Raw genomic sequence first — 26,075 nt, forward strand, 5'->3', positions numbered from 1 at the left:
TTCTTGGTGGAGAGGAGGGGCCCGATTAATCCGTGTGCTCCCTCCAAGTCTGAACATTGAGTACCTTCATGAGCTTTGGGATTAATCAGAAACCCCAGGTTCACTAGCGTTCTACAGATGCTATTGTTTGAAGATGAGTCCTCGCCAGACAAACCCCAGAGCAGGGCTGCTGTGCTGCAAACTCAGGATCAGTGTGGGGAGATCTGTAGGGAGCTAGAGGGGGACATGAGGGTGAACGTGACCTTCCCCAACCTCACCCCATTTTATACACATATGACATTCTCAAAGAAAGTTTAAAGAGATTCAATATGCAAATAAGGTCAGCACTAACTGGACTCACTGTGTATCTATGTGCACATGCATGCATTTATATGTGCCTGTGTGTACGTGCATGCGTGTGTATGTGCATGCGTGTGTATATATGCACGTGCATGTGTGTGTATGAAGAAAGTCATGGATTCTGGAAGTGAGAGGAAGTGTTTGAGGAATCATGGAAGGAGCTGGAGGGGAGAGGGATGGGTGGAAATGATGTAAATATATAAATATGACATACTTATGTCTAAGCACCCCATGTAATTTTTTTAAAGAAGAGATTCAGAATTAATACTTGGTTCACGTTAACAGAATCAGTAAACGTAATCCATGCTAACTGAATCAGTGAACGCTGTCCATGCTGAGTCAGTGAACACTGTCCACGCTAACTGAATCAGTGAACGCAGTCCACACTAACTGAAAAATGGGGAAAAGCACTTGATCGCCTGGATAGACTCAGAAAATGAATTGTGCAAGAACTTAGTATTTGGATTTAAAGGTTTTTCTTTTTCTTTTTTTTTGAAAGAACTGCTATCTTATGAAATCTGTAATAAAAAGGAATTTATTTGATCTGGGGAAAGCCAGCTGTCCTGCTTTTCCCATCAGACACAGGCACAGACACCCAAAGCTTCCACACTTGGTACCTAGGGCACACTGTGGCATTATGGTGTTGGGCAGTGAAAAAAATGGCAAAATAAATAAACAAAAGGTATTAGGATTTCAAAGAATACAAAATTTAATTGGTTCCTTTTTGATATAACCAGAAAATTAGGAAGAAAAAAACCAAAACAGACAAAAGTATGGTGATATTTTGTTTGTGCTGTAACAAAGTTTGCCTGACGAGCACTTGAATGCAGAGCTAGCCACACTAGTCAGCCATACAGGCCAGGCTCACACCTTTAATCCCAGGACTCAGGGGAAAGATGGATCTCTGTGAGTTCAAGGCCACCCTGGGCTACTTGAGATTGAATCTGTCTAAAAGAGAAACAGAGCTCACACAAAGGTGATCCCAGCATTTGGAATTCCGTGCCTTAAATCCCAGCACTAGGGAGGTGGAGACAGGAGTGATGTGGCAGAGACAGGAACATAAGGCGGGAGGAGACAGGAGCTCAGATGCAGACTGAGGGTTCAGTCTGAGGATTCAGTCTGAGGTTTCGTAGAGACAGGATCGCCCCTTTGGTCTGAACATTGGTGGAGGTAAGAACTCTCTAGTAGCTGGCTGCTCTGCTTCTCTGATCTTCCAGCATTAACCCTTATATCTGACTCTAGGTTTTTTATTATTAGGAACAATTAGATTTCATGTTATAGCACTAGACAAAGGACAGGGTAATTTAAGGGGACAGGACAGGGGAGAGGAGGGAACTTCTGCAGGCCCAGGCACGGGCTGAGCAGGCCATCAGGGAGCACAGTCTGCAGGGTCCAGAGCCAGGAGGAGGCAGGTCCTGGGGAAGTACTGCCAATGGAGGAACTCGAGCAGGCAGGACAAGATTTCAGACATGGAGAGAGGAGAGCGCCTTCCTTCAGCCTTGTCACCTCAGCTCAGCCCCGGAGTCCTGCAGAGCACAGGGGACAGTGGCATTTTCAGACCCAACTCTGTAGCAGCTTATCTCACCCCCTCAGGCCTCCCTGACAGCATGGTCGTGAGCAGAGAGAACTTCTCAAGTCCCAGCCGAAGCTGCTTCAGAGCCCAGGCCTTCAGTAAGTGCAGGGAACAAGGTTCAGTGCAAACCACCTGGCCAGACCCTGGCAGTGCCCAGCGGCTCTTCCTTCCCCTGTGCGTTTCTCAGCCTGTTCCCTGCCTGCCTGTCTTTCTCTTATCTGCAAGCCACTGCTCCTCGGGTTGCTCTCCAGCACCCACAGAGAGGTGCCTTTGGAAGCTGCTTAGACTTTGAGCTCACCTGGGGGACAGCTGTCTTCACAGAGGTTCTACCGACTCCCTGGTAACTAACCTTAGCGAAGCCACAACTCTCCCCTGAAATGCTATGGAGAATGTTGGCCCCACCAGCTCCTTACCTCTCAGGTTCCTCGAGTAGATGAACAGCCCCCCTGGGAGGGACAGCAGACCCAGCACCAAGACCACAGCTCCACTCAGCATCTTCTTCCGTGCTGACGTGGACTGAGCCCCTGAGGAGGAAAGCCAGGTGTGGGCTTTTAATCTCAAATTCAACACCCCTCATTGAGGTCCTGATATTCGGAGCACTAGGGGAGCTAGAACTGGCCGCTTCTGGGAAGACATTTCAGAATCACACGAAACAGTGGAAGACTAGCTGCAGCTATGGATGGGAATGCAACTATCTGGTGTTGCTTTATAAATCTACACTATCCCTTATAACGAAACTCATGACGTCATTTCTCCTAGCACAGCAGCAGCTGGTGGCTGGGTAGTGTTGCCCGGGTTCCACTTTACTCTTAATAACTGCTGTCCAGAGGAGGTGGCTCTAATTTCAGTTCCTTCCTGGAGTTGTGGTCTAAACCTTAGAGGTACACTTTTCTCTGATTCTTGCCAGAGAACCTAGCTCATGCTGTGTGCCGTATGGGGGATATCTGTCATCACTGACACATCGTAACCAGCCTATCTAAATGTTTTGTTTGTCAATGGCTTTCTATTTGGGAACATTACCACATAGCTCCTGACTTAATCAGCCCGTATGTGGGTGGAGAGATGGAACTAGGCGAGGAATAAAAGCCAGTAACTTGGAATTCTACACATCTTTCTCTGTGGAATAAGCCACTCCCCCTTTCTGGTAGGCAGGGATTCTCAGGGCCAGAGAGAGCTGACAGGCAGAGGTAAGCCACGCCCCTCCCGGGTGGGCGGGGATTCGCTGGGACAGGAGCTTCCCACTCACTCCACTCCACTCTGGCAGGGCTGGTCAGGCTGGGGTGCTCCACCTGGCAGGTGTAAACCTCTCCACTCTGAGGAACCATCTCCAGCATCACCAGTGCCTGGAAGGTCCAGTCCCCATTCCGGATCAGGCCCGTGGTCACGACCCCAGTCTTCTCCTCCTGGCCATTCCGGAACCATCTGACTTCAATGTGGCCTGGGTAGAAGCCTCTCACAGAGCAGACCAGGAGGTTATGGTGCTCCAGGGGCTGTGTCTTTGCCGGGTACACAGTCACCTGAGGCTCAGCTAGAGGAGAAGGGGAGGTGAGAATAAGTCATGAGGTGGAGTTGTCCCCCCAGGCTGGCCGCCTGTCTGTCTCCACGCCCCCAGGCTGGCCGCCTGTCTGTCTCCACGCCCCCAGGCTGGCCGCCTGTCTGTCTCCATGCCCCCAGGCTGGCCGCCTGTCTGTCTCCATGCCCCCAGGCTGGCCGCCCAAACCTTCTTGTGATGTTACCCTAATAGTAGGTCAGCTGGGTCTGAGGAAATGGTAAGGTTTATTTTATAGCCTGAAACATTAATTATCATTGAACTGAAATATCTCCAGTTTCTCAACTGAAAGCACTGGCATTGGATCATGGGCACAGTACCTCCATGCACATACACCTTGGAATAGCTCAGGAAGGGCTCTACCCTGGGAAACAGGTGCAGAGGGAGGTGATTCCCAGATGTCTTGAAGAAAGAAAAAATCTAAAAGGTCATTACATTAGGACCGACACAGTGGAAGGAGAGAACAGCTCCTGCAAGCTGTCTTGTGATCTCCACACAGGTGACACGGCATTCTCTTCTCTCTTTCTTGTCTGTCTTTCTCATGCATGCGCTCACACACACACATGCACACACATGTACACACATACACACTATGTGAAACTCACCAGAGGACTCTGTTCTGAAATCACAATTGTTGTCACTGTACAACTGGTGGTCTCTTTCTGAGCACAAGCCAGGGACTGGGGCTCCATGTTACCAGGGCTTGGTCTTGGGAAACTCCTTCACAGACCAGCCTCCAAGGGGCATTTGTTTTAAAAGAGGAGCCTGGGGAAATGCTTCCTCTCAGTCCTACAAGTAACACTTCTAGGACTGATTGACACATTGACAATTTTTTAGAAATTCTCATGAATAAAAATTTCTTCAAAGAAAGCAATGAAAAATAAAAATAAAAATAAACCCAAACTGGAGAATTCACCCATCAAATGTCAGTGAAATGTCAGCAGAGCGAGTCCACAGTCTATGGCCACACAGCCCTGAATAGGCCCAATTTCACCTCAGAAGCTAAGCAAGGATTCTGGGGGGCTGGGATGGCTCAGCAGTTAAAAGCACTTGCTGCTCTTGCAGAGAGCCCAAGTTTCTTTTTGGAGGCTCAGTCACTTGCAGCTCCAGCTCCAGGGGATCCAGTGCCCTCTTCTGGCCTCTGTGAGTACCTCATTCACATGCACACACACGTGTAATTAAAAATAAAACAACTTATATTTTCAACAAGCTAAGCAGCATGGGGCCTGGTTAAAATGTGGATGGGAAAGCCTGCAAGCCACTGAGGAAAACGCTGGAAGCCAGAGCTGTGGACGGCGGGTGAAGCTTAGTGTTTTAGCTAGGGCTTCTATTGCCGTGAAGAGAAACCATTACCATGGCAACCCTTGTAAAGGCAAACATTTAATTCGGGTGGCTTACAATTCAGAGGGTCAGTCCATTATCATCATGGTGGACATGCCAGCGTGCAGGCAGATCTGCAGCTGGAGAAGCAGCCTAGTGTCCTGTATCTGGCAGATAACAGGAAGTGGTGTGGACTGAATGACGCTTGAGCAAGAGAGACCTCAACGTCCACCCCGACAATGACGCATTTCCTCCAACAAGGCCACACCTCCTAATAGTCCCTCTGGGGGTCGCTTTCTTTCAAACCACCACCCTTAGAGAAAGAATGTACTTTCCCTGCCAGTGTGAACCATGCAATAGAAACACAGAAATGAAAGAAATGGGCATTAAAAATAAAGGAGAGGTATTCCTTTTTATAATTTTTTAATTTTAGTTCTACTTTTACATAATTAATTAAACTTGTCCTTACACAATTTCATAAGGTACATAATACATTCTGTTCGCCGCTGCCCCACTATTTCCCATCACTGATCCTCCACCACGAATCTCTCTCTTTTGCACATTTGTGTCTGTTTTGTTCTGAAATACTTGGTAACACACACACAAAAAACAACAGTCTAAAGAATTGAGTGTGTGCGAACCCGCCTCACCTGAAGAAGAAGCTGCAGCTACTTCGTTATGAGCGGTACTGCATAAAACAGCAACGCAGTGCATTAGGAACAAAATTGTGCCTAAAAGCCAGCTTCACATCATTAAAAAAAGATTTATCTTCATTTCTTTATATGTGTGTTTGTGTGTGTGTGCCACAAGTGGAGGACAGAAGAGGGTGAAGGCCCTGGAGATGGAGCTACAGGCAGTTGTGAGTGAGCTACCTAGTTTGAGTGCTGGAAACTTGAACCTGGGTCCTCTGGAAGAGCAGCAAGTGCTCTTAACCCCTGAGCCGTCTCTCCAGCCTGTCTAACCATTTCAATGATGTAAAAATACATATGCCAAGAAAGAAAACAGACAAAAGGGGGACTTTTAAAAAGACTTTATTTTTAATTATGTGTGTACATGAGTGTATGAGTATGTGTATGTGTGTGTGCAATACTCATGGGGGCAGTAGAGAGACTCAGATCCCCTGGGGCTGGAGTTACAGGTTTCTGTGCGTCACCCACCACGAGGACTGAGAACTGTGAGAACAGAACATGACCTGAACCCTCTCTCTCTCTCTCTCTCTCTCTCTCTCTCTCTCTCTCTCACACACACACACACACACACACACACACACACACACTCTCACCTGTGCACCTCCAGCCCAATGTTTACCTTTTAAGTTCAACAGGAACCAATCAACAAGTTGGTAGTTGTTTCTGCACCTGTCCACTGAGGCCCGATAATTGTCCAGGACATCCTTCTGGCTATTCAAGTCCTCGGCTATGGGCTGCCCCAGCTCCGTCACTGCCAGGAACTTCCCAATGTCACTGTCAAAGCGTGCAAACTCTTCCTGGTTATAGATGAATCTGGTCACAGTCCTCATGCGCTCCGTCCCATTGAGGTAATGACACTCGCCCTTCAGCTGCAGCAGGAAATGTGCTGTGGGGACAGGGACACACTATTACAGGCTGTGTGGGAGGAGACTCAAGCAATGTCCCAAACCGGGAGGTCAGCAAAGGGAACTATGACGCCTGCAAGGAACTCGTCTCCTGTACCCTCTAATTCCCAAGTACCCCACCATGTGTCCATCTTGAACGACTGAAGCAGTTGGAAAATATTGGGTTTCATTATTGCTGTTGCAATAAAATATCCTGACAAAGACAACATAGCCGAGAAAGGGATTGTTTGGATGATAATTTCCGTGCATAGTCTACAACTGCCTGCAAGCCAAGGCGAGAACTTACAGCATCATGTCCACAGGGAGGGTCAGAGAAAGAATAAGCACATGGAGCCTCACGTCCCTCATCTAGCTTCCTCCTCTCTGATACCCCTATCTTCAGGGCCCCCACTTAGGGAATGGTGCCACCCACAGTGGACTGAGTCTACCTACAGCAGCTAAGAATCAAGACAGTTTCTCATAGACTTGACCATGGGCCGTCCTGATATAGATAATTTCCAGGTGATTTAATTCAAGTTGTGTCAAGTTGACAGCTAAAACTAAACAGCACAAAAACCACGTGGGACAGGGACCCCCTTCTCAACCACCTGCTGCCCCTTCTCATGCCCACAGGTCTTCACCCTCACCTGAAATAGCACCCATCTAGAATCACTGTAAAACACCCCTGAGTACTGGCCTTGTGCCAGGCCTTGCTGACCCTGGGAACCCTACGAGGGAAAACTCAATCTCTTCTTTCTGCATTTGGAGCTAGAAATTGTGGAAGGAAGTGATGAAATTATCTAAGGATAAGAAAATTCAAACAGAGGCACTTCTATTAATGGAATAACAAGGCAGACACTAATGACACGGCACAGGACACTAGGAGTGGCTTTCCAGGTGTGTAACTGTTGTGGAGGAAGCATTTGTGGGACAAGTGAGCTGGTGGGATGGTAACACCAGCACAGAGGGAAACAATAGAAAGTTCTTATTTGCAGACATCCTGTGCAGTCATCTCTGTGCAGCAGGCACCACTGTTGTCCCTTTAACAAATGCGCAGTGGAGTCAATTGACTTCTCCACCTTGCACATCCATGATAGAACAAGAGAGAGTTAGGCTGGAATGGGGGAATCTGGCAGATACGTCTTGGTGTATAACAGCCCACACACTTCATGTAAAACTCCCTGGGTAGATACCAGCCAAGATGTCAGAACACAGGGCTTGATTCTAGTTCAGAGAAGAACTGGAAAGACAAAGGGAAAACTCATTTAAAGGACAAGAGTTGAGGGAGAACCCTGAACGTCAGCCAATCAGCAATAGGTAATCCAAGCAAATCAAAGAGTTGCCATGGTAACTCAGGAGAAAAAAACAAAAACAAAAAGCAAAGTGAATCAACAGCCAGCATAGTGGTGTCTCTTTAGTCTAAATGCTTGGGAGGCTGAGACAGGAGGATGGCAATTCAAGGTCCACCTGGTCTATGTGATGAATTTGGTGTCAATTATAACAATATTGCAACAGTGTTTCAAAACATAAAAAATTGTGTAGCCCAGTGTCAGAGAATTTACCTAGCACACCCAAGGTCATGAGTTCAATCTCCTGTACTAGAGAAAAGGAGCAAGCTTCAACCTCAGGTCCTCGTTTGGAGATGTGTATTAGTTGCTTTTTGCTGCTGTAACTAAATATTTGATAAGAAACAACCTCATGGATACCTTAGTGAATTTTAATTTTATATTATTTTGACTTATGACTTGAAAGGATAAAAGATAGTCTGTCATGGTGGGGAAGGCACAAGGGTGGAAGAACAAGGCGGATCATCAGACAGGAGAAGAAGGTAGGAGCAGGAGACAAGAGAACCAGATAGGAGCAGGAGCAGGAAGGAGGAGCGTGAGGCAGGAGCATGAGGCAGGAGCACCAGACAGCTGGTCACGTTGCCTGTGCAGTCAGGAAGCAGAGAGATATCAGGAGTGGTCCAACTATAGAACTGAAGGGCCCACCCCCAGTGACACACCTCCTCCAGCAATCCTCTGCCTCCTAAAGGTCTCACAACTTTCAGGAACAACAGTACCGCAGGGGACTGAGTGTTCAAACATCAGTGCTGTGAGGGACATTGCACCTGCAGATCACAGCTGGCAAAACCGCACTGTAGGGGACAGGTCAGCAGGAAAGGACCCCTACACCCTGTCATAGACACAGTCGGCAGCCTTCCCAGCAGGAGAGTGACAGTCCTTTCACACGGGACTGTTTGGGGAGCTTGGTGGCCTAATAGTAACTGCTCAGCTCTGCTGTAATGAGGCCGCCCAGCAGCTCCTGAAATAATTACACAGAAACTATATTATTTAAATCACTGCTTAGCCCATTAGCTCTAGCTTCTTATTGGCTAACTCTTATATCTTAATTTAACCCATTTCTAGTAATCTGTGTAAAGTTCCAGCATCTGTCTCTGGCGGGGCTACATGGCTTCTCCCTGACTCCGCCTTCTTTTTCCAGCATTCAGTTTAGTTTTCCCCTACCTACCTAAGTTCTGCCCTACCAACAGGCCAAGGCAGTTTCTTTATTCACCAATGGTATTCACAGCATACAGAGGGGGAATCCCACATCACAGCTCTAGAGAAGGGATTTGCCTTGGTCCACACAGTACCAGTAACCCATGCTGTTACCCAGTCACTGTTAGAGGATATCTTTCAGAAGCTGACAGCCAGCCCCTGAGGCCAGCAGAAGCCTTGGGTTGGTATGCACCTCCCCAGGCAGATGTTCCTCAGCATCTCACAGGACCAGTTGCTGCCATGGTAAGAAACTCACAGTCCATCCTACTTGCTCTCTTAGGGTCAGAAAAGGCCTCCTCTCCATCCCACAACCTCTGGCATGTGACAGCTTGTTAAAGAGCTGACTGAATTCACATGTGCCTAGCAAGAGTTGGCAAAACCCTGTTTCCTCCTACAGTTGTAGGTGTGTGACTCCCAGCAGCCCCGATCTCAGATTCATCCAGTCTTGCTTGGCCTTGGGAATGTGGCATCACTTACATTGTCCCCGAGGCCCAAGGACAGACTCATCCGTGTCCTGAAGCTAACAGTGCCATGAGCCCTATTCTCGCCACAGCTTTCCATGGGCCGCCATAGGCTGCTGTAGGTTATCTACAGACATTCTTTATCTTCCTTCCTTCCTTCCTTCCTTCCTTCCTTCCTTCCTTCCTTTCTTTCTTTCTTTCTTCTTTCTTTCCTTCCTTCCTTCTTTCTTTCTTTCTTCCTTCTTTCTTTTCTTTTCTTTTTGTTTGTTTTTGAAACAGGATTTCTCTGGGTAGCCCTGGTTACCCTGGAACTCACTCTGTAGATCAGGCTGGCCTCGAACTCACAGAAATCTGTCTGACTCTGCTTCCCAAGTGCTGGGATTAAAGACGTGTGCCACCACCACCCAGTTTACACAGACATTCATATCCATATTCTATAGTTCCAGGATGGCAGAAAAGCCCCAAGTCTCTGCACTACTATGCTTAGCCTGAGGGCCTTGAATAAAGTCTCTTCCACTTTCTGCATCTCTAGAGTGTGGACAACCATGCCACAAGCCTAAAATTGTCTAACTATGGCCCAAGCAACTCAGCAAAGGTCTCCACACCTTAGGACTCTAGACCACAGCTTCCAGTGCCCAAACCCCTGATAACAATTAGCTTGTCCCTTCAGATCTACAGAGACCATCTGAGTAGATAACTCCACCAATGTTGCTAAGAGTACCACAAACCTCAGTACCAATGACAGCTGCATGATGAAGTACACAGGGAAGTCCCCTCCTCCCCCATGTGCCCCACAGCCTTAAGCCTGTGGTTACTGATGCCACAGACCCCAGAACCATGAGACCCATTTAGTTCTCAGGACCTAGGGAAATCCCATTCATAGCTTTACCATTCTAGCCACTCAACCTTTAGACCCCTTGTCTCCCGCATCTATCCTGAGCATTCTTGGGAGAGGCTGCTGTGTCCCTTGGTGTTGCCTGTGCCTGTGCTTCAGCTCAGTGTTCTTCACATCCTACCCCACGCTGCCATCAGGGCTGGACTCTTGATTAGGCTTAGTCACACACCACGGATGCCAGCACCCACTGCAAAGTTGTAAACCTTTATGAACCCCTGAAGGTTTCTACTGCGATGATGAAACACCATGACCAAAGCAACTTGGTAAGGAAAGGGTTTATTTGGCTTATGTTTCCACACCTCTGTTCATCTGTGTGGGAAGTCAGGACAGGAAGTCAAACAGGGCAGGAACCTGGAGGCAGGAGCTGAAGCAGAGGCCATGGAGGGAGCTGCCTATTGACTTGCTCTTCATGGCTTGCTCAGCCTGCTTTCTTATAGAACCCAGGACCACCAGCCTGGAGATGGCACCACTCACAATGGGCAGGGCCTTTTCCAATCATTCACTAATATTCTACAGGCTTGCCTATTGCCCAGTCTTATGGAGGCATTTTCTCAATTGAGGTTCCTTCCTCTCTGAAGATTCCAGCTTGTGTCAAGCTGACATAAACTCAGGCAGCACAGTGCATGCAGATGATGCTGTCATTAAGCAAAGATGGGTAAACTGCACTGAGTACACTTTTGAGTTCTACTGTAACCAAGCTCCAAACATCCACTGCCCTGACTTTCTATAGCCTACTGTTTTAGTTAGTGTTCTATTGCGTGAAGAGACACCATGACCACAGCAACTCTTATAAAGGAAAACATGAAATTGGATGGCTTACAGTTCAGAGGTTCAGTCCATTATCATCATGGTGGGACACAGCAGTGTGCAGGAGGACATGGTGCTGGAGCTGAGAGTCCTACATATTGGTCAACAGGCAAGGGGAGGTGGTCTGTCTCACTGAGTATAGCTTGAGCATAGAAGACCCCAAAGGCCACCCCCATAGTGACAAACTTCCTCCAACAAAGCCATGCCTCCTGATGGTGCCACTTCCTATGAGCTTATGGGGGCCAATTACATTCAAAGTACCACACCTACTTAAATGAGAAAAACAACTTATTACAAAATCCAGTAACACTGGAAGAAGCAAATGTTACACTGGTTGTACACGCACCAGAGAAAGAGCACAAGAACCAGTAAAGGAAACGCAATACCTCTAAAATCACAATTCTCCATAGGCAGATCGCTGATGGAAGTATACGGAGTGTCTGGGAAATCAAAATAATGACACAATTACAAGGTACATTCAAATAAAAGAAGCTCAAAGAATCCCCACTAGCTCTCCCCAAAATAGTCCCTCACTGAAGCATATCATACGCAAACAAGATTGTTGGAAGTACCAGAAAACATAGACTACTGCAGCACTCTCAAAGATGGGGCTGAGCCACCAGGAGAGAGAGAATACTGTGGGACAAAGAACACACACACACACGGGTGGTGGTAGGGGAAATGGAGACAGAGACCAAATCAGAGAGAGACAGACAGACAGAGACAGAGAGAAGTAATCCTAAAACAAGAGACAACTACCAATTTACATAAAGTGAATGCCCCTTAGACTTATATCAGATTTCCTGGAAGAACCCTTATAGGCTTGAAGAGAATAGGAAAAATTATTGGAAAAAAGGCTCCCTGTTGACTAAGACTATTATATACAGAAAGATGTCCTTGAACTATGAAGGAGAATAAACTATTTCTGACATCATTAGAAACTGAGAAAGTTTAGCATTGCTGTATCAGCTTTATAAGAAATATGCAAAAGAATCTGACATTAGAAACCAAATGATGATGACTGACATTGTGAAGACATGTGAATACATACAGCAAATAGGGCATGCACATGAAAGAGAAAAAACTTTGAATGAGAGAAAAAATAAAACTAAATATTAAGAGAGCTAGGGTTGGAGAGACCGGCTGCTCTTCCAGGGGTCCTGAGTTCAATTCCCAGCAACCACATCATGGCTCACAACCATCTATACTGTGTTCCACTGCCCTCTTCTGGCCTTCAGTGTAGGCATACATGCAGGCAGAACACTGTATACATATTAAATAAACAATCTTTAAAAAAAAATTAAGAGAACTAGAAAGAAGCAAAAATATAAAGCACAAAAACATAATGAAAATTACAGAATGATGTTCCTACCTTATGATAAGAATCCTAAATAATGGGTGGGGAGAAGGCTCGGTGAGTAACACTGAGTAACAGTGAGTAACTGAGTAACACCAAATGACAGAGAGCAACAGTGAGTAACAGCACCTGCCAGCAAGCCTGATGAAACCCATATGGTAGAAAGAGAGAATTTACCCCTGAAAGTTGTCCTCTGACCTCTGTACATACAGCCAAGAAAAAAAAGGAGGGAGAAGAAGGAAGGGAAGGAAAATGTAATAAAAAATAACTTTGAATACAAATGAATTAAATTCATCAATCAACTGATATTTACTGGCTGAAAGGATAAGAAAAACAAGACTCAACTATGTACTGGTTACAAGAAACTCATCACATTACAAACAGGTTACATAGAAACTAGGAATGAAGGCTGGGAAGACACATCACACAGATGGAAACTAAGTGAGACAAAGTAACAGTACTCTACCTGGTTAAGCAGACGTTACATTTTGAAAAGTGAAAAAAAAAAAAAACAAAGAAGGCCTTTGCATATTGACACAATGATACATTTAACAAAGTGGTTTATTAGGTATAAATAGGCAGGTATCATGAACCTGATAGGGGAATACCATAGTATAGAAATCAAATATTAATAGACCTAAAGAGAGAAATAGATCTAAATTAGAAATACATTAATAAGTAGGGTTGTCAACATGCCATTCTCCTCAAGGAACAGAGAATCATCAAGGAAACTATTGCGTTTAACTATAGGGCACAGTCAACGGACCTGACGGAAGTCACAGAACACCATCCAAGGGCAGCAGGGCACACAGCTGTCCTAGCAACACGTGCACATTCCCAAGGACAGAGAACATGGAGAGCCATAAATGAGGGCTCAATAAATTTTGCATCAAAATTTATTACTTGCATCAAAATTATATCAAATGTATCATCCATCATCCCAGCCCAGAATAAAGTAAAACTACAATAAAAACCAATTAGGAAAGTGGAAGCAACACAACCAGGGGTGGGTTATACATGTCCCTAAATACGCGATATGTAACTGAAGAAACTAAGAGGGAAAATAAAGAACTTTCCAGAAAGAAACAAAAATAACTACACAAAATATCATCTGTGGGTATCAGCAAAAGGAACAGGAAGTTTGAGGACTTTTTTTTTTATTGTTTTTAGAGTTGTACACTAGAGGATGTTTGTTGTACAAAGGTGGGGGTTTCATACCGACATCGTTAATCAAATATAGCATGTACTTCAACCATGTTCAACCCTGTTTCCCTCTCCTGCGTGCCTTGCCTCTTTCTGGTAATTTCCATTCTCCAGAACAGTCCTTCACCTGCACAACCCCCTATCCTGAGTCAGGCTTACTCCACCTGCTATGGCGGTTGCCCCTTCTGCACTGTTTTCTCAAAATGGTTCCATTTTGAATTTGTTTACTTATTCCTTGTTTGGCTAAAGGAAACCTATTTTTTAGTAATAAATGCATTAACTAAAAATAAAATGATATAAAACAATAAACAGCAACAAAAGCCAATGCATCTGAAGGAGTTAGAAGAGCAAGAGTAACCCAGACCTAAAATCCAAGAAGACAAAAAAATGGTACAGATCATAAATTAATAAGGTAAAGCAAAGATATGTGGCAGAAGTGATCAGTGAATCAGAGCGCTGGTTTTAAAGGGATTATCAAGACTGAAAAATCATTAGCTATTCTAACAGAGAAACAAAAAGGAAAAAGTCCAGGTCAGTACAATTCGAGACTAAGAAGGGGGTGTTGTCAGTTAGCTGTCCAGTACAAGGGCCATGACACACTGCCTTGAAGGAGCCTTGTCAAACACTGGGCAAGCCTGGAACAGAGGGATAAACCCCTGGACAAGCTCAGCTCACAGTAACTGAACCAAGAAGACAGATGGAAACAAAAAGGGCCGATAATGAGAGTCCGTGAGACTTTTGAAGAATTCATTTCCGTAGTTACACTCTTCAGTTTTCTGAACAAAGGTGCCAAAATTTCCAGTAAAACTCTAGTGAATCAAATTCAACAGCACATCAAAAGTTCATAGGTCATGCCCAAGTAGGATTCATCTTCCAGATGCAAGGGTGGTCTGACATATGTAAATGAGCGTGGAGAGCACACCAACAGATTGAAGGTGTAAAACACATAAACAACACGCCAGGAAAGGTTCTGATACAATTCATGCTGCTTATGGTAGAAAACTAAGAAAAAAAAGGTATAGGAGTAACGTACATTAAAATGATAATGGCAGTATGTAAAAGCCCACAGTCATGTCGGAGTGGGTGGAGCTACAGTCTTTTCTTCCTGGATCTGGGAAGACTCAGGCCCTCCACACTCACGGCTCTGGCTCAGTGCCTGACTGGAAGCCTTTGGAAGGGCTGTTAAACAATAAGAATCAGAAGTATCCAAATCGGAAGGAAGTTATTCATGTTTGCAAGCATGACGACACAGGAAAGCCTAAGTAATCCACCCAAAAGCTGTTGGACCTGGTACACCCAGTGAAGGTGAGGCCCGCAGGAGACAGCAGCCCTTTCTGTAGCGGTAGTGAACTTGTCAACAGAGACCTCTATAGACCAATCCCGGGAGTGGAGAGGTGGCTAGGCGGTGAGGAGCACTGGCTGCTCTTATGACTTCGAGCTAGGGTTCAAATCCCAGCACTCACATGGTGGCTCACAGCTGTCTGTAACTCCAGTTCTTGAGGATTCAGTGCCATCTTCTGGCCTCTGTGAGCATTGCATTCTCATGCTGCACAGACATACAATTAAGCCACCCATAAATATAAAACAATTTTGTTTTTGAGACAGGGTTTCTCATCTCTGACTGTCCTGGAACTCTCTTTGTAGACCAGGCTGCTGTACCAAGCTTTTTCTTTTGGGCCACCACCAAGTTTCCAAATCATGATACAGAGACTTATTCGTTTCCATGCTCTGCCTACTTTAGGCTCATTTCCGGCTAGCTCTTCTAACTTAAATTAACTTTCTCTTATCTACCTTTCTTACTTCTGCATATCTTACTTTCAATGATTTTCTAAGTCTGACTGGCATTTGCCTGGCTTTTTGCTTTGGCTGTGTCCCTCATTTCTTCTCCTTCTTCTCCTTCCTCTTTTCTCCTCCTATCTATTCTCTGCCTGCCAGCTCTCCTTTCCTTTCTCTTCCCAGCTATTGGCTGTTCAACTCTTTATTGGACCAATCAGGTGCCTTAGGCAGGCGAGGTGAAACAAATGCAGCACATCTTTTCCTAATTAAACAAACGCAGCATAAACAAAAGTAACACGCCTTTACACAGTTAAAATAATCACAGCAAAACAAATGTAACATATGTTTACATAGTTAAAATAATATTATTCAGCATAAACAAATGTAGCACATCCTTGCTGAGTTAAAATAATATTCTGCAACAGGCTGTCCTTGAACCCACAGAGATCCACCTGTCTCTGCCTTTGGAGTGCTGAGGTTAAAGGTGTGCACCATGACTGCCCATAAAACAATCTTTTTTAAATGGAACCCAAATAGGCCTATTAAAACACTGGAAAGGGAGCTATAAAGAGAGCTCTCAGAACAAGACATAATGTTCAAATGGCCAGTAAGTGTTTGAGAAATACTCAGCTTCACTAACCATTAAGAAAGTGCGAACCAAAACTACAGAGAAGCCGGGCGGTGGTGGCGCACGCCTTTAATCCCAGCACTCGGGAGGCAGAGGCAGGCGAATCTCTGTGAGTTCGAGGCCAGCCTGGTCTACAAGAGCTAGTTCCGGGACGAGCACCAAAGCTACAGAGAAACCCTGTCTCGAAAAAACAAAAAAACAAAGAAACAAAAAAAACTACAGAGAAGCATTGCCACCGCAGGCAGGGTGGCTCAGCAAAAATTAATAATTGCTGGTGAGGATGGAGGAAATAAAAATTAGAACAGACATCATGGCGAACAGTTGCAGGTTGCCCATAAAAACCAAACACTTGTAGGTATCAGCCCGAAGATGAAATCTTTGTACCCAAAAGAAATCTGTTTGCCACAGTGATATTCCCCATAGCGAAGTGCAGCCAGCAGAGATGCCTGCACAGGGGCGAATGGGTAAAGGAAGTGTGTGTACACAATAGAATCCTACTCAGTCATGAAGGGAAAGAGGCCCCATCGCTGCGAGCAACCTGGATGCAACGGGAAGCTAAAGGAAATGGACCAGACTCAGAAAAATAATGCGACATATTCCCACCTACTTGTGACCTGAAATTCAACCTGGATGAGGACCAAAGCAGGGGTGGTCACTAGAGCCTGGGATGGCAGAGGAAGGTAGGTGACTAAGCTGGAAAGAGACCCAAAGGAAGTCTCAGAGTCATTCTTGCTTTTCTGCAGCATGGTGGGGTTATTACAGAGTTAGAACAATCTACAGTGCACATAAATATGGCTAGAAGAGTAAGGGATTCCAATGTATAAATGCCTGGTGCATGGGAAGATGGGATGCTTAGCATGATGGCCAGCCACCGCACACATACCGACATGTGAGGAGTCACCACTGCACACACTGAAGTGTCAGGAGTCAGCAGCCACTGCACACACCCCCACATGTGAGGACTCACCACCGCACACACACTGACATGTCAGGGGTCACCAGCCACTGCACACACACTGACATGTCACTGCACACACACTGACATGTCAGGGGACACCAGCCACTGCACACACACTGACATGTCAGGAGTCCCACCCCACACACACTGACGTGTCAGGAGCTGAGAGGCAGCTCAGGGTTAAAAGCACTTGCTGCTGCTACAGAGGACCCAGGTTTGGCTCCTGGACCCTACCAAGTCAGGTAGCTTCTAACGGCCTGTAACTCCAGCTTCAGGGGATTTGAGGTTCTCTTCACTCGTGTGTACACACACAATTAAAAAGGATTTCTCAGAAAATGGGGAAACAACCTTCCTCAAGACCCAGTAATACCACTTTTGGGTATATATCCAATGGATGCTCAATCGTGCCACAAGGACATGTGCTCAACTATGTTCATAGCAGCTTTGTTTGTCATAGTAAGAACCTGGAAACAACCTAAATGCCCCTCGACCAAAGAGTGAATAAGGAAAATGTGGTACATTTACACAATGGAGTACTACACAGCAGAAAAAATAATGACAGTTTGAATTTTGCAGGCAAATGGATGGAGCTAGAAAACATTATTTTGAGTGAGGTAACCCAGACCCAGAAAGACAATTATCACATGTACTCACTCATAAGTGGTTTTTAAACATAAAGCAAAGAAAGCCAGCCTACAAACCACAATCCCAGAGAACCTAGACAACAGTGTGAACACTAAGAGAGACTTATATAGATCTAATCTACATGCAAAGCAGAAAGTAGAAAAAGACAGATCTCCTGAGTAAATTGGAAGCATGGGGACCTTGGGAGAGGGATTTAGGGGTAGGGAGAGGCAGGGATGGGAGCAGAGAAAAATGTAGAGTTCAACAAAAATCAATAAAAAGAAAGAAAAAAGATATGATAAAAACGTTAACTTAAAAACAAACAAAAAAGTAATGAAAATAGATTTTAAATATTTGTGCGTGATATCAACACAATGTAACTCAGAAAGAAACATTTTTTAATAAATTATAAATAAAATATTTAATAAATTCTGCTTGTTTTTAATTACGTCATATCGCATGCACACACGCGCACGTATGTGTGTGTGTGTGTGTGTGTCATGGCACATGTGTGAACATCAGGACTTCAGAGTTCTCCGCTTTCACCATGTGGACCAGGGGCCAAACTCGGGTTGTCAGGCTTGATGGCAGGCCTTTTCCTCACTCAGCCACCTCACTAGCCCTCAGATAAACTTTTGCTTCCTTCTGCCTGCTTGTCTGTATTTGTAACACTTGCATGTGATGCCCACAGAAGCCAGGATAGAGTGTTTAGTCTCCTGGATCTGGAGTTACAGACATTTGGAAGCCAGATCAGCGGTAGAGACAAAACTCTCACTGCCCAGAAAAGACGCTGACATGGAGGAGTGAATTCCAGAGCAGACAAAGCCAATCTTACTCTTCTCAAATCCCGAGGCCTTCCTGAAGGAGACACAGTTAAACATGTGCATGCAGGCGCTGTTCCGTGTGCCATCCTGTGGTTAGCAGCATAAGCCCGCTCTCATTCTGTCGGGTGACAGCCTTCTGCAGCCATTTGCCCAGCATAAGGGTGCGGGACGCAGCAAATAAGAAATGGGGTGCCCAGCCCAATGCTGCTTGCTGTCTGAGTTCAGCTTCTCAGACTGAACTTTTGACCCTGAGTTTTATTTTGGAAACTCTGACTGAAGAGGAAGGGGCACACTTGATGCTTCTTCACTTCTCCCATCCCCACCCCCCACCCCCCAATCCACAGCTCGAGGAAGTGCGGTTTACCAACTAGCCCAGAGGTCACAGCTGTTAACTGTGGTGGCCTCAATGTGCAGCTAAGTCTGCAGGTGCCCTGAGAACAAGGGCTGTCGGCTGTGGGGGTTTCCATCCAGATTTCACGTGAAGTATGACCCAGGTTTTGTTGCAAGGGCTGGGCTACCACAAAGAGACCTCACCCAGATGCCACCTGGGGACCACAGGGCTAAGGCCACTACAGTCTCCATAAGGCAAAGCCAGGTATATCCACGTGAGAGGTTGATCTCTGGACTAAACAGGGAAGCTGCTAGATGGGCTGGGGCCAGATAAGCCATAAAGGGAGGCTCCCTGATACCTTGAGGTACCACTCCCTCATATATTGCAGGAAAGAAAGACGTGAATTTGGAGTTCTGATGCTCTGGTGTGTGCGCCTCCTCTAAAGTTGGTGTGGTGGAAACACCATTCCCTTACAACAGAGACAAGAAATATAGAACATTTAATAAGTGACCGTTTCCATGGGGACTTATCTTAATCAAAGGGGCAATGACTTCATCGTGGGAGTTGGATCATTGCTGTCAATGTGGACTTGTAAATGTAGCTCTCTCTCTCTCTCTCTCTCTCTCTCTCTCTCTCTCTCTCTCTCTCTCTCTCTCCCTCTCTCCCTCCCATTTTTGTGTCCTACTTCCCTGCATAGGATCATGAAGAAAATATTCATGCACTCGCTGTGAGTCCTTGAATACTGTGTCATAGACTCTAGCACTACAAGAAATCACCATATGTACACATGTGCATACGCACACACACAAACACACGCACATGCATGCATACATAATACATATTTACTTCTTAGGTTTTGCACCATGGAATGGGAAAGGTCAGAGAGGAACTGTAAACACCAACAACTCGACATGGATGATGGAGAACAGACAGCCAGATGAAGGAACCTACAAGATTTGGGGAAACCCTGGCAGACCAGTGGTCTTTATTTGCTGCTTGGCTTCTAACCCAGGAGAAGTTCGTAGGCTTCATGCTATCTGTACCCCTGCTTGGGGTGTACAGGTTGAGTTGTATGAAATTGTTGATTCTGAGCGCTGTAGATATATGGAAATAGAATTTCATGTCTAAAACCAGTTGAACCCCCTCCTTTATACTCAGGCAGAAAGGCGGTTGTTGCTAGAGAAAGGGTGTGGGCCAGCGTGAGCTACAGCAAATGCCATCCCGAGTGAGCTGTCAGAGGAACGGCAAAGTCTTCAGGGCACCAGGGAGCACACCATGGATGCTCCTTGTCTAGGAGGCTGATACAAGCATTGAGTACCAGAGTTGGCTCCAGATCCCTTCAATAGGGAGAGCACACTGACTACTTCCCACGACAGCACCTCCCCCACAGCGCTGCAGGGCTCATAAACACTGGGGCTCAGAGAGAAGAGAAGATGCCCTCAATCCCTCCTGGCTTATTAGCCAGAAGTCCTAATGCCACGGATCCCAGGGAGGGCACAACACAGTCTTCTAGGATGGGGCTGCCCAATTGCCTTAATTACACAGCTTCTTTCTTTTTTTAAAAAAAAAAAAATCATCTTAATATTTTAGAGAGGTTCTGGGCAGGTCATTATTTCAACACTCTGATTTCTTCATCTTTTCCAAACCCTAGAAATGTGAGATCAGGCTGGAGGAAGAAGGGGGACAGGATCCATTTTTGAGTCCATTCACAGGTCTCAAAGGAGCATCCAAGATTCTTTTATATGGAAATAGTTTGAGATTTCTATGACTGAAAGAGGCAGTCAAAGAAAAACGACAAGAAAGAAGACCTAGTGCAGACCAAGGAAGCTGGTTCTTTGCCTTCCCCACCCGCAGCTGCTCAGCCCCTGAGGTGCGCACTTACGTCGGGGGTCCCTGACCAAAGCCGCGGGAGGGCTCAGCACCATCAGCGCCACAGTCACAGCTGCCACATAGAGGCCTCTGGGGAGCCACACACCCATCATGGTGAGGAGAGGAGAGGATGGTGGCCACAGAAGCAGGCCAGCCTAGCTGACTGAGGACTGTGAGCGGCTCCACCCACTGGTGCTGAGCCCGGTACCTTCAGTGCTGAGGAACCAATCAGCAGCAGAGCGGGGCAGTATCATCAGTTGGTGGACAGAGGTTCAGTGCGAAGGTGTTGCTGAAATTTTCAGTTTCTTTTGTTAAGCAGAGGGTTTCAGCTCAGGCTTGTTAAGTTTTGATCAGTGTGTGTCTGCAGCATTTGACTGGACACCGTGCTGAGCCACCTCTTCTTCTCAGGTTAGCCTTGACACCATCACTCCACCTCAGGACAATTTAACCTGCAGGAGGCTAGTCCCTACTGCGGTTCCCATCGTGACTTCCCCATTTGCTGAGGGAAATCTCTCTACTCTTCATTCCCCTCCTACTTTATCCTGAGAAAGGACAGAAGAAAACTAGCTCAGGGAGGCGTACACAGTGTTTAAGAAGACAGTCACTAAACATAAGGTATGAATTACCGTATAGTAACCAATCATACTGTTTGTGAAATAGAAACCTCTTGCTGCATAGTAATCACAGGTTATATTAACACAAACACAATGGCTTAAGACTGTACTTTGAGTGACAGCTCAGTATAGGAACCCCAACATTCATTTACTCTGTTCTGATAGTCACCCCTTCATCTGTCTTGATATTTCTCAGGGCAGGATTTCCCACCCTGCAGTGAAAATCACTGGACGTTATTGCTAAAGATTAGGGGCACCTGACTTGATGCTCAGAGCTGTACCAAGGGCTGGCTTTTAGAACTTTAAAGTTTTTCTTCATACAATATATTTTGATTATGTTTCCCCTTCCCTCAATTACTTCCAGCTCCTTCCCACCTTCCTCCTCACCTGCCTTTCCTGATTGGTTTGCATCAGTATAGACTGTAGGGGCTCCAGATATTGGTGATCCCCACTCAATGTGAGGATGGACCCAATTGGTTCTTTTTATAAGCTGAAGTCCCTTGCTTTTGGGATATTTGTTGTTAAAAACTTCCCAAAAAATTACTGCAATCTCTTTGCCAGTGTTCATTTTCTACCCATAATTAGTCAGTGAATATCTCCCAGCAATTTTTGAAAATCATTAAGGGTTAACAACTGATCTCTCCTGATTTTTACCATTTGTGATTGAATTTTTTGCAAACCTATTTCATACCATAGGTGATTACTAGAATCTCCTCTTGGTATTTTCTCAGGAACATTTTGTAATCCCCATTAAGGCAGTATTTACTTTACTTCTTCAAACATTTTTTTCTAAGGTATCTGTGTTTGAATCAGCTAGTAAGGTATTGTCCGTATAATGGTAAATTATTGATCAAAGAAACTGTTCACGAATTAGTTCCAATGGCTGTTTTACAAAATATTGACACAGGGAGACTATATAACATACTTTGTGGGATAATTTTCCATTGATATCTTTTAATGGGCTGGGAATTATTATAAGCAGGCACCATGAAGGCAAGTTTTTCTCTATCCTGTGCTTGTAAAGGTATATGGAATAAAGTCTTTTAAATCAATCACTATAATAAACTATCCTTTAAATAATAAAGAAGTCAAGGGAGTTCCAGGCTGTAGAGAGTCCATTAGATGAATTACTTTATTTATGGCTCTCAAATTAACTAACATTCTCCATTTTCCAGATTTCTTTTAATGACAAATATAGGAGAATTCCAAAGACTGCTAGATTCTTCAGTATATTGAGCATTTAACTGCTGCTGGACCAGCTGTCCTGGTGCCTGTAATTTTCCTGCTGTTTAAGGCCATTGCTCCACCCATACAAGTTTTTCAGTTAACCATTTTAAAGGTAGGGCTGTCGGTCCCCTCATAAGGCTACCAGCGATTGTGCCCTAGTTATGTACAACCTGAACAGTCTGTGACAGCTCTTGAGAATGTATCTTGATATTTATCTCAGATTGCTTCTGAGGAATGCCGATCTGTGTTTTCTATTGCTGTAATGAATCAGATCCCCATAAATTCATTGCTATGTTAGCCACATATGGTTTTAATTTTCCTATCTGTCCTTCTGGTCCTATTTATCTGACCCATCTGGAATTTTGTTATTTCTGAGATAAAGTTCTAATCCCAAGATTTTGATCACTTATCTCTGGAAGTGGTCAGTCTGCATGCTAAGATTTTGGTGAAATTATGGTTACTTCTGCCTGTGTCAACCAAACCTTTCTATTATAATACAGTTTATCCTTATTTTTAGCTTTGGCCTTTGGTTAGTTGAATTTTGCCAAAATATTTGTTTTATGGTGTCTTCTGAAAATTTTGTCTTACCTACTGAAGCTGTTCTGTCATCCAGAGCAGTATGGCTTTTCATAGCAGACATTAGTTCTCCTAATTGCTCTGAGTTTCCCCCATGCTGACAGGGACTGATTGAACCAAATTTGACATGGGGGCCTGTGAGAGGTCCCCCTATGGCATTTTCCAATGAAAAGGGTTCCCTTGGCTGTCCCTTGTGGATCTGCATTCATTAGTCCAACATTGGCTTTGGCTACACCTTCTGCACATTCCAGAAAGTTGGGGCCTTCTGTTTTGATCATCTCTTGAAAAGAAACATTGTTTCTATGATGTTTTCTATGATGCATCTACAATCTTGTTTTAGATGAACTTGTTTACTGCAATTAAAACATCGAACATTTTCATTTTTCTTAAAGTTTTTGGAAATCACCTGTCCCATCCAAGTATCACCAAGAGATTCAGTGTTGACTGTATGTCAGATCCATTCATCCATGGATACAGATCTCACCTCTAAAGGACTGATTACCTTTTGCAAGCATTTTCAAAAGCCAAAAATTCAAATAATATTTTTCTAACTTTGAGGTCTGCTATCATTCTATTCACAGCTGAAGTCAATCTTTGCAAAAAAAAAAAACAAACAAACAAAAAAAAAAACAGTGAAGACTTCTTTTGGGCCTTGTAGAACTGTTGTAATGAGGCCTCTTGTTCATTTTCCAGCTGCCCAGACTCCTGAAATAATCAAACAGAAACTATATTATTTAAATCACTGCTTGCCCATTAGCTCTAACTTCTTATTTACTAACTCTTACATCTTAATTTGACCCATCTCCATTAATCTGTGCATCACCATGAGGTCGTGGCCTACCAGCAAGGTCTCAGCACGTCTGTTTCCAGCAGCTCCATGGCTTCTCCCTGACTCCCCCTCCTTTCTCCTGGCATTCAGTTTAGTTTTCCCTGTCTAACTAATAATAAATAATTTTCATATTGTCCACCTTCTATCTCTCTTTTTAAAAATTATTTATTTATAGTTATTCAATTAGTTAATTAGGCTAATTCACCATTTAACAATTCCCAACATCTTTCCAGCTCTGACACCAATGCTTGAAAGATGAGGTTGTGCAAAGGTAATCAGATGTAGTGACGCTGTCTGGTCAGCAGGTGGAGCCGGCTGCCACCAAAGCAGCTCAGGCTCAGAAAGCTAGGAGCGAAAGCACAAGGCACTAGCTTCTGCCGAGGCCCTTGTGCATGTTGATCAGAATTGGCCGGGGAGGGTAGCAGCGGACGCACAGATGTAGTGTGGGGAGCCAGGGATTGGTGCCTGGGAGGGCATCCGTGGAAAATCAGGTTAAGAGGGAACTGGAAAAGGGGTGGGGTCTATGTTCTCTGCTCGCCACTGCACTGAAGTGGTGGCCAGCTCAGTCTGTAAGGTGGAATTATGTCACCTGTGTGTAGTTAGTAATGCCTCATGTGGGCACCAGATAAAGTAATTTCTGTTTAGTATAAAATAAAACTGATGGACAAGTATTAAAGATAAAAAAAACTGAGATAATCACAAAGGACCAAGAAACACAAGGCTGCTCCGCTCTTTACTTTTGTGCTGAAAAAGACCTCACAACCTTCTTCCTGGGACCCATTCTTTACGGAGCCTGCAGGGAACACTATAATCCATGCTGGCCGGCTGAATGTGAACCCCACCTCTTGAACCAATTGCTAACTCCAGTAAACATTGGGTCACAACACAGATAAAATTTCTGTAACAACATAATGTTGTGTTTTCAGTTTGGTTTTAATTTTATTCATCAGTGACTTACTGTACGGACAGGACTGAGCTGGGAATAGATTCTTCTATTCATTTCAACCTCTTCTTATTTGTACATCGACCTCAGGACTCAGGGTTCTGATTCTGACCTAAGTTGTTCCGCACATTAATCAACAGAGAATGGATATCAAATGTGTTTATTGAAATATACACATACAGCAGCAGTCATAGCTCTGTCAGTGACCTGACCTCAGGGTCCCAACACCACAGAAAGAGCCAGGCCTGGGGTCATGTGACCTGGAATCCCATTGCCTGGGAGGCAGAGACAGGAGGATCAACCCGTGTCCTCCAGGTTCAGTCAGAGACACTGCATCAAGAAGAAAATGGAGAACACCTCAGGAAGACACAGCTGCGAGTCTCCAGCTCCACATGCACGTTCACACATGACCACAAACAGAGAACACACTGTCTTAGTTGGGGTTTACTGTTGCTGTGAGGAGACACCATGACCTCAACAACTCTTATGAAGGAAAACTTTTAATTGAGGGTGTCGCTTATGCTTTCTGAGGTTCAGTCCACTACGATCACGAAGGGGAGCATGGTGGGGTACAGGCAGACGTGGTGCTGGAGCTGAGAGTGCTACATCTTGCAGGCAAGAGGAAGTCGACTGTCACATTGAGTGATGCTTGAGGAAAAGGCCTCAAAGCCCGCCCCCACCGTGACACACTTCCAATAGAAGGTGTGGCCCAAGTTACAGGTGTGTCCTCCAGCCTCAAGGTCTGGATTAAAAACCTGTGCCACCTAACCTCCTCCACAAGATTACACTTCCTCCAACAAGGCCACACCTCCTAATAGTGCCACTCCCTATCAGCTTATGAGAGACGAATTAATTCAAACTAACACACACACACAGAGGGGGGCGGGTATCCTGTGTGGTAGGCCTATCTCAGCAAGCAGTCCTGAATCTGTCATGAATGGTGGACCCATCTGGGCCATTGCTTCAGGGTGTCTTGTTTCATCAAACCATATTACATTGTAAGGAATACAGTTTTCTATCCTCTGTGGATACAAAAGTAGAAACTCTTTTTCAAAGCAACATATCCTTAGACCCAAATTTTGAAATCAAGATACCTTTAAAAATACATGTTGGTTTAGCTTAGAGTTCCATATAATGAAATGTTTCTCTCTACTTAGCTCATTCGCAGTTTAAAAATTTAAAGAAAACACAATAATATTCATAATTCAGATTCTGTGTATATTTCATCTTTACATGGCTTATTTTTTTACTCCTTTAAT

At 44.9% G+C, this 26,075-nt stretch overlaps 1 protein-coding gene across 1 annotated transcript; it reads right to left on the reverse strand.

Annotated features, from left to right (window-relative positions):
• Window positions 1-188: 188 nt before the first annotated feature.
• LOC130890425 (H-2 class II histocompatibility antigen, E-D beta chain-like) lies at window positions 189-20,740 on the reverse strand. The gene is made up of 5 exons (XM_057794345.1): window positions 20,641-20,740; window positions 6,090-6,356; window positions 3,159-3,440; window positions 2,262-2,436; window positions 189-213 (listed from the first exon to the last, which is right to left on the reverse strand). The coding sequence occupies exons 1-5, from the start codon at window positions 20,738-20,740 to the stop codon at window positions 189-191; spliced, it is 849 nt and encodes a 282-aa protein (XP_057650328.1).
• Between the last annotated feature and the right edge of the window lie 5,335 nt (window positions 20,741-26,075).

The sequence above is a fragment of the Chionomys nivalis genome, chromosome 19 (genome assembly GCF_950005125.1).
Source record: "Chionomys nivalis chromosome 19, mChiNiv1.1, whole genome shotgun sequence".
In the NCBI taxonomy this organism is placed as follows: domain Eukaryota; kingdom Metazoa; phylum Chordata; class Mammalia; order Rodentia; family Cricetidae; genus Chionomys; species Chionomys nivalis.

Coding starts and splice junctions, on each gene's coding strand:
- LOC130890425 (XM_057794345.1), bottom strand. CDS start 20,740: ATGATGGGTGTGTGGCTCCCCAGAGGCCTCTATGTGGCAGCTGTGACT. Junction 6,357..20,640: donor TTTGGTCAGGGACCCCCGAC/GTAAGTGCGCAC, acceptor CTGTCCCCACAG/CACATTTCCTGCTGCAGCTG. Junction 214..2,261: donor AGAGTTGTGGCTTCGCTAAG/GTTAGTTACCAG, acceptor GTCCCCCTCTAG/CTCCCTACAGATCTCCCCAC.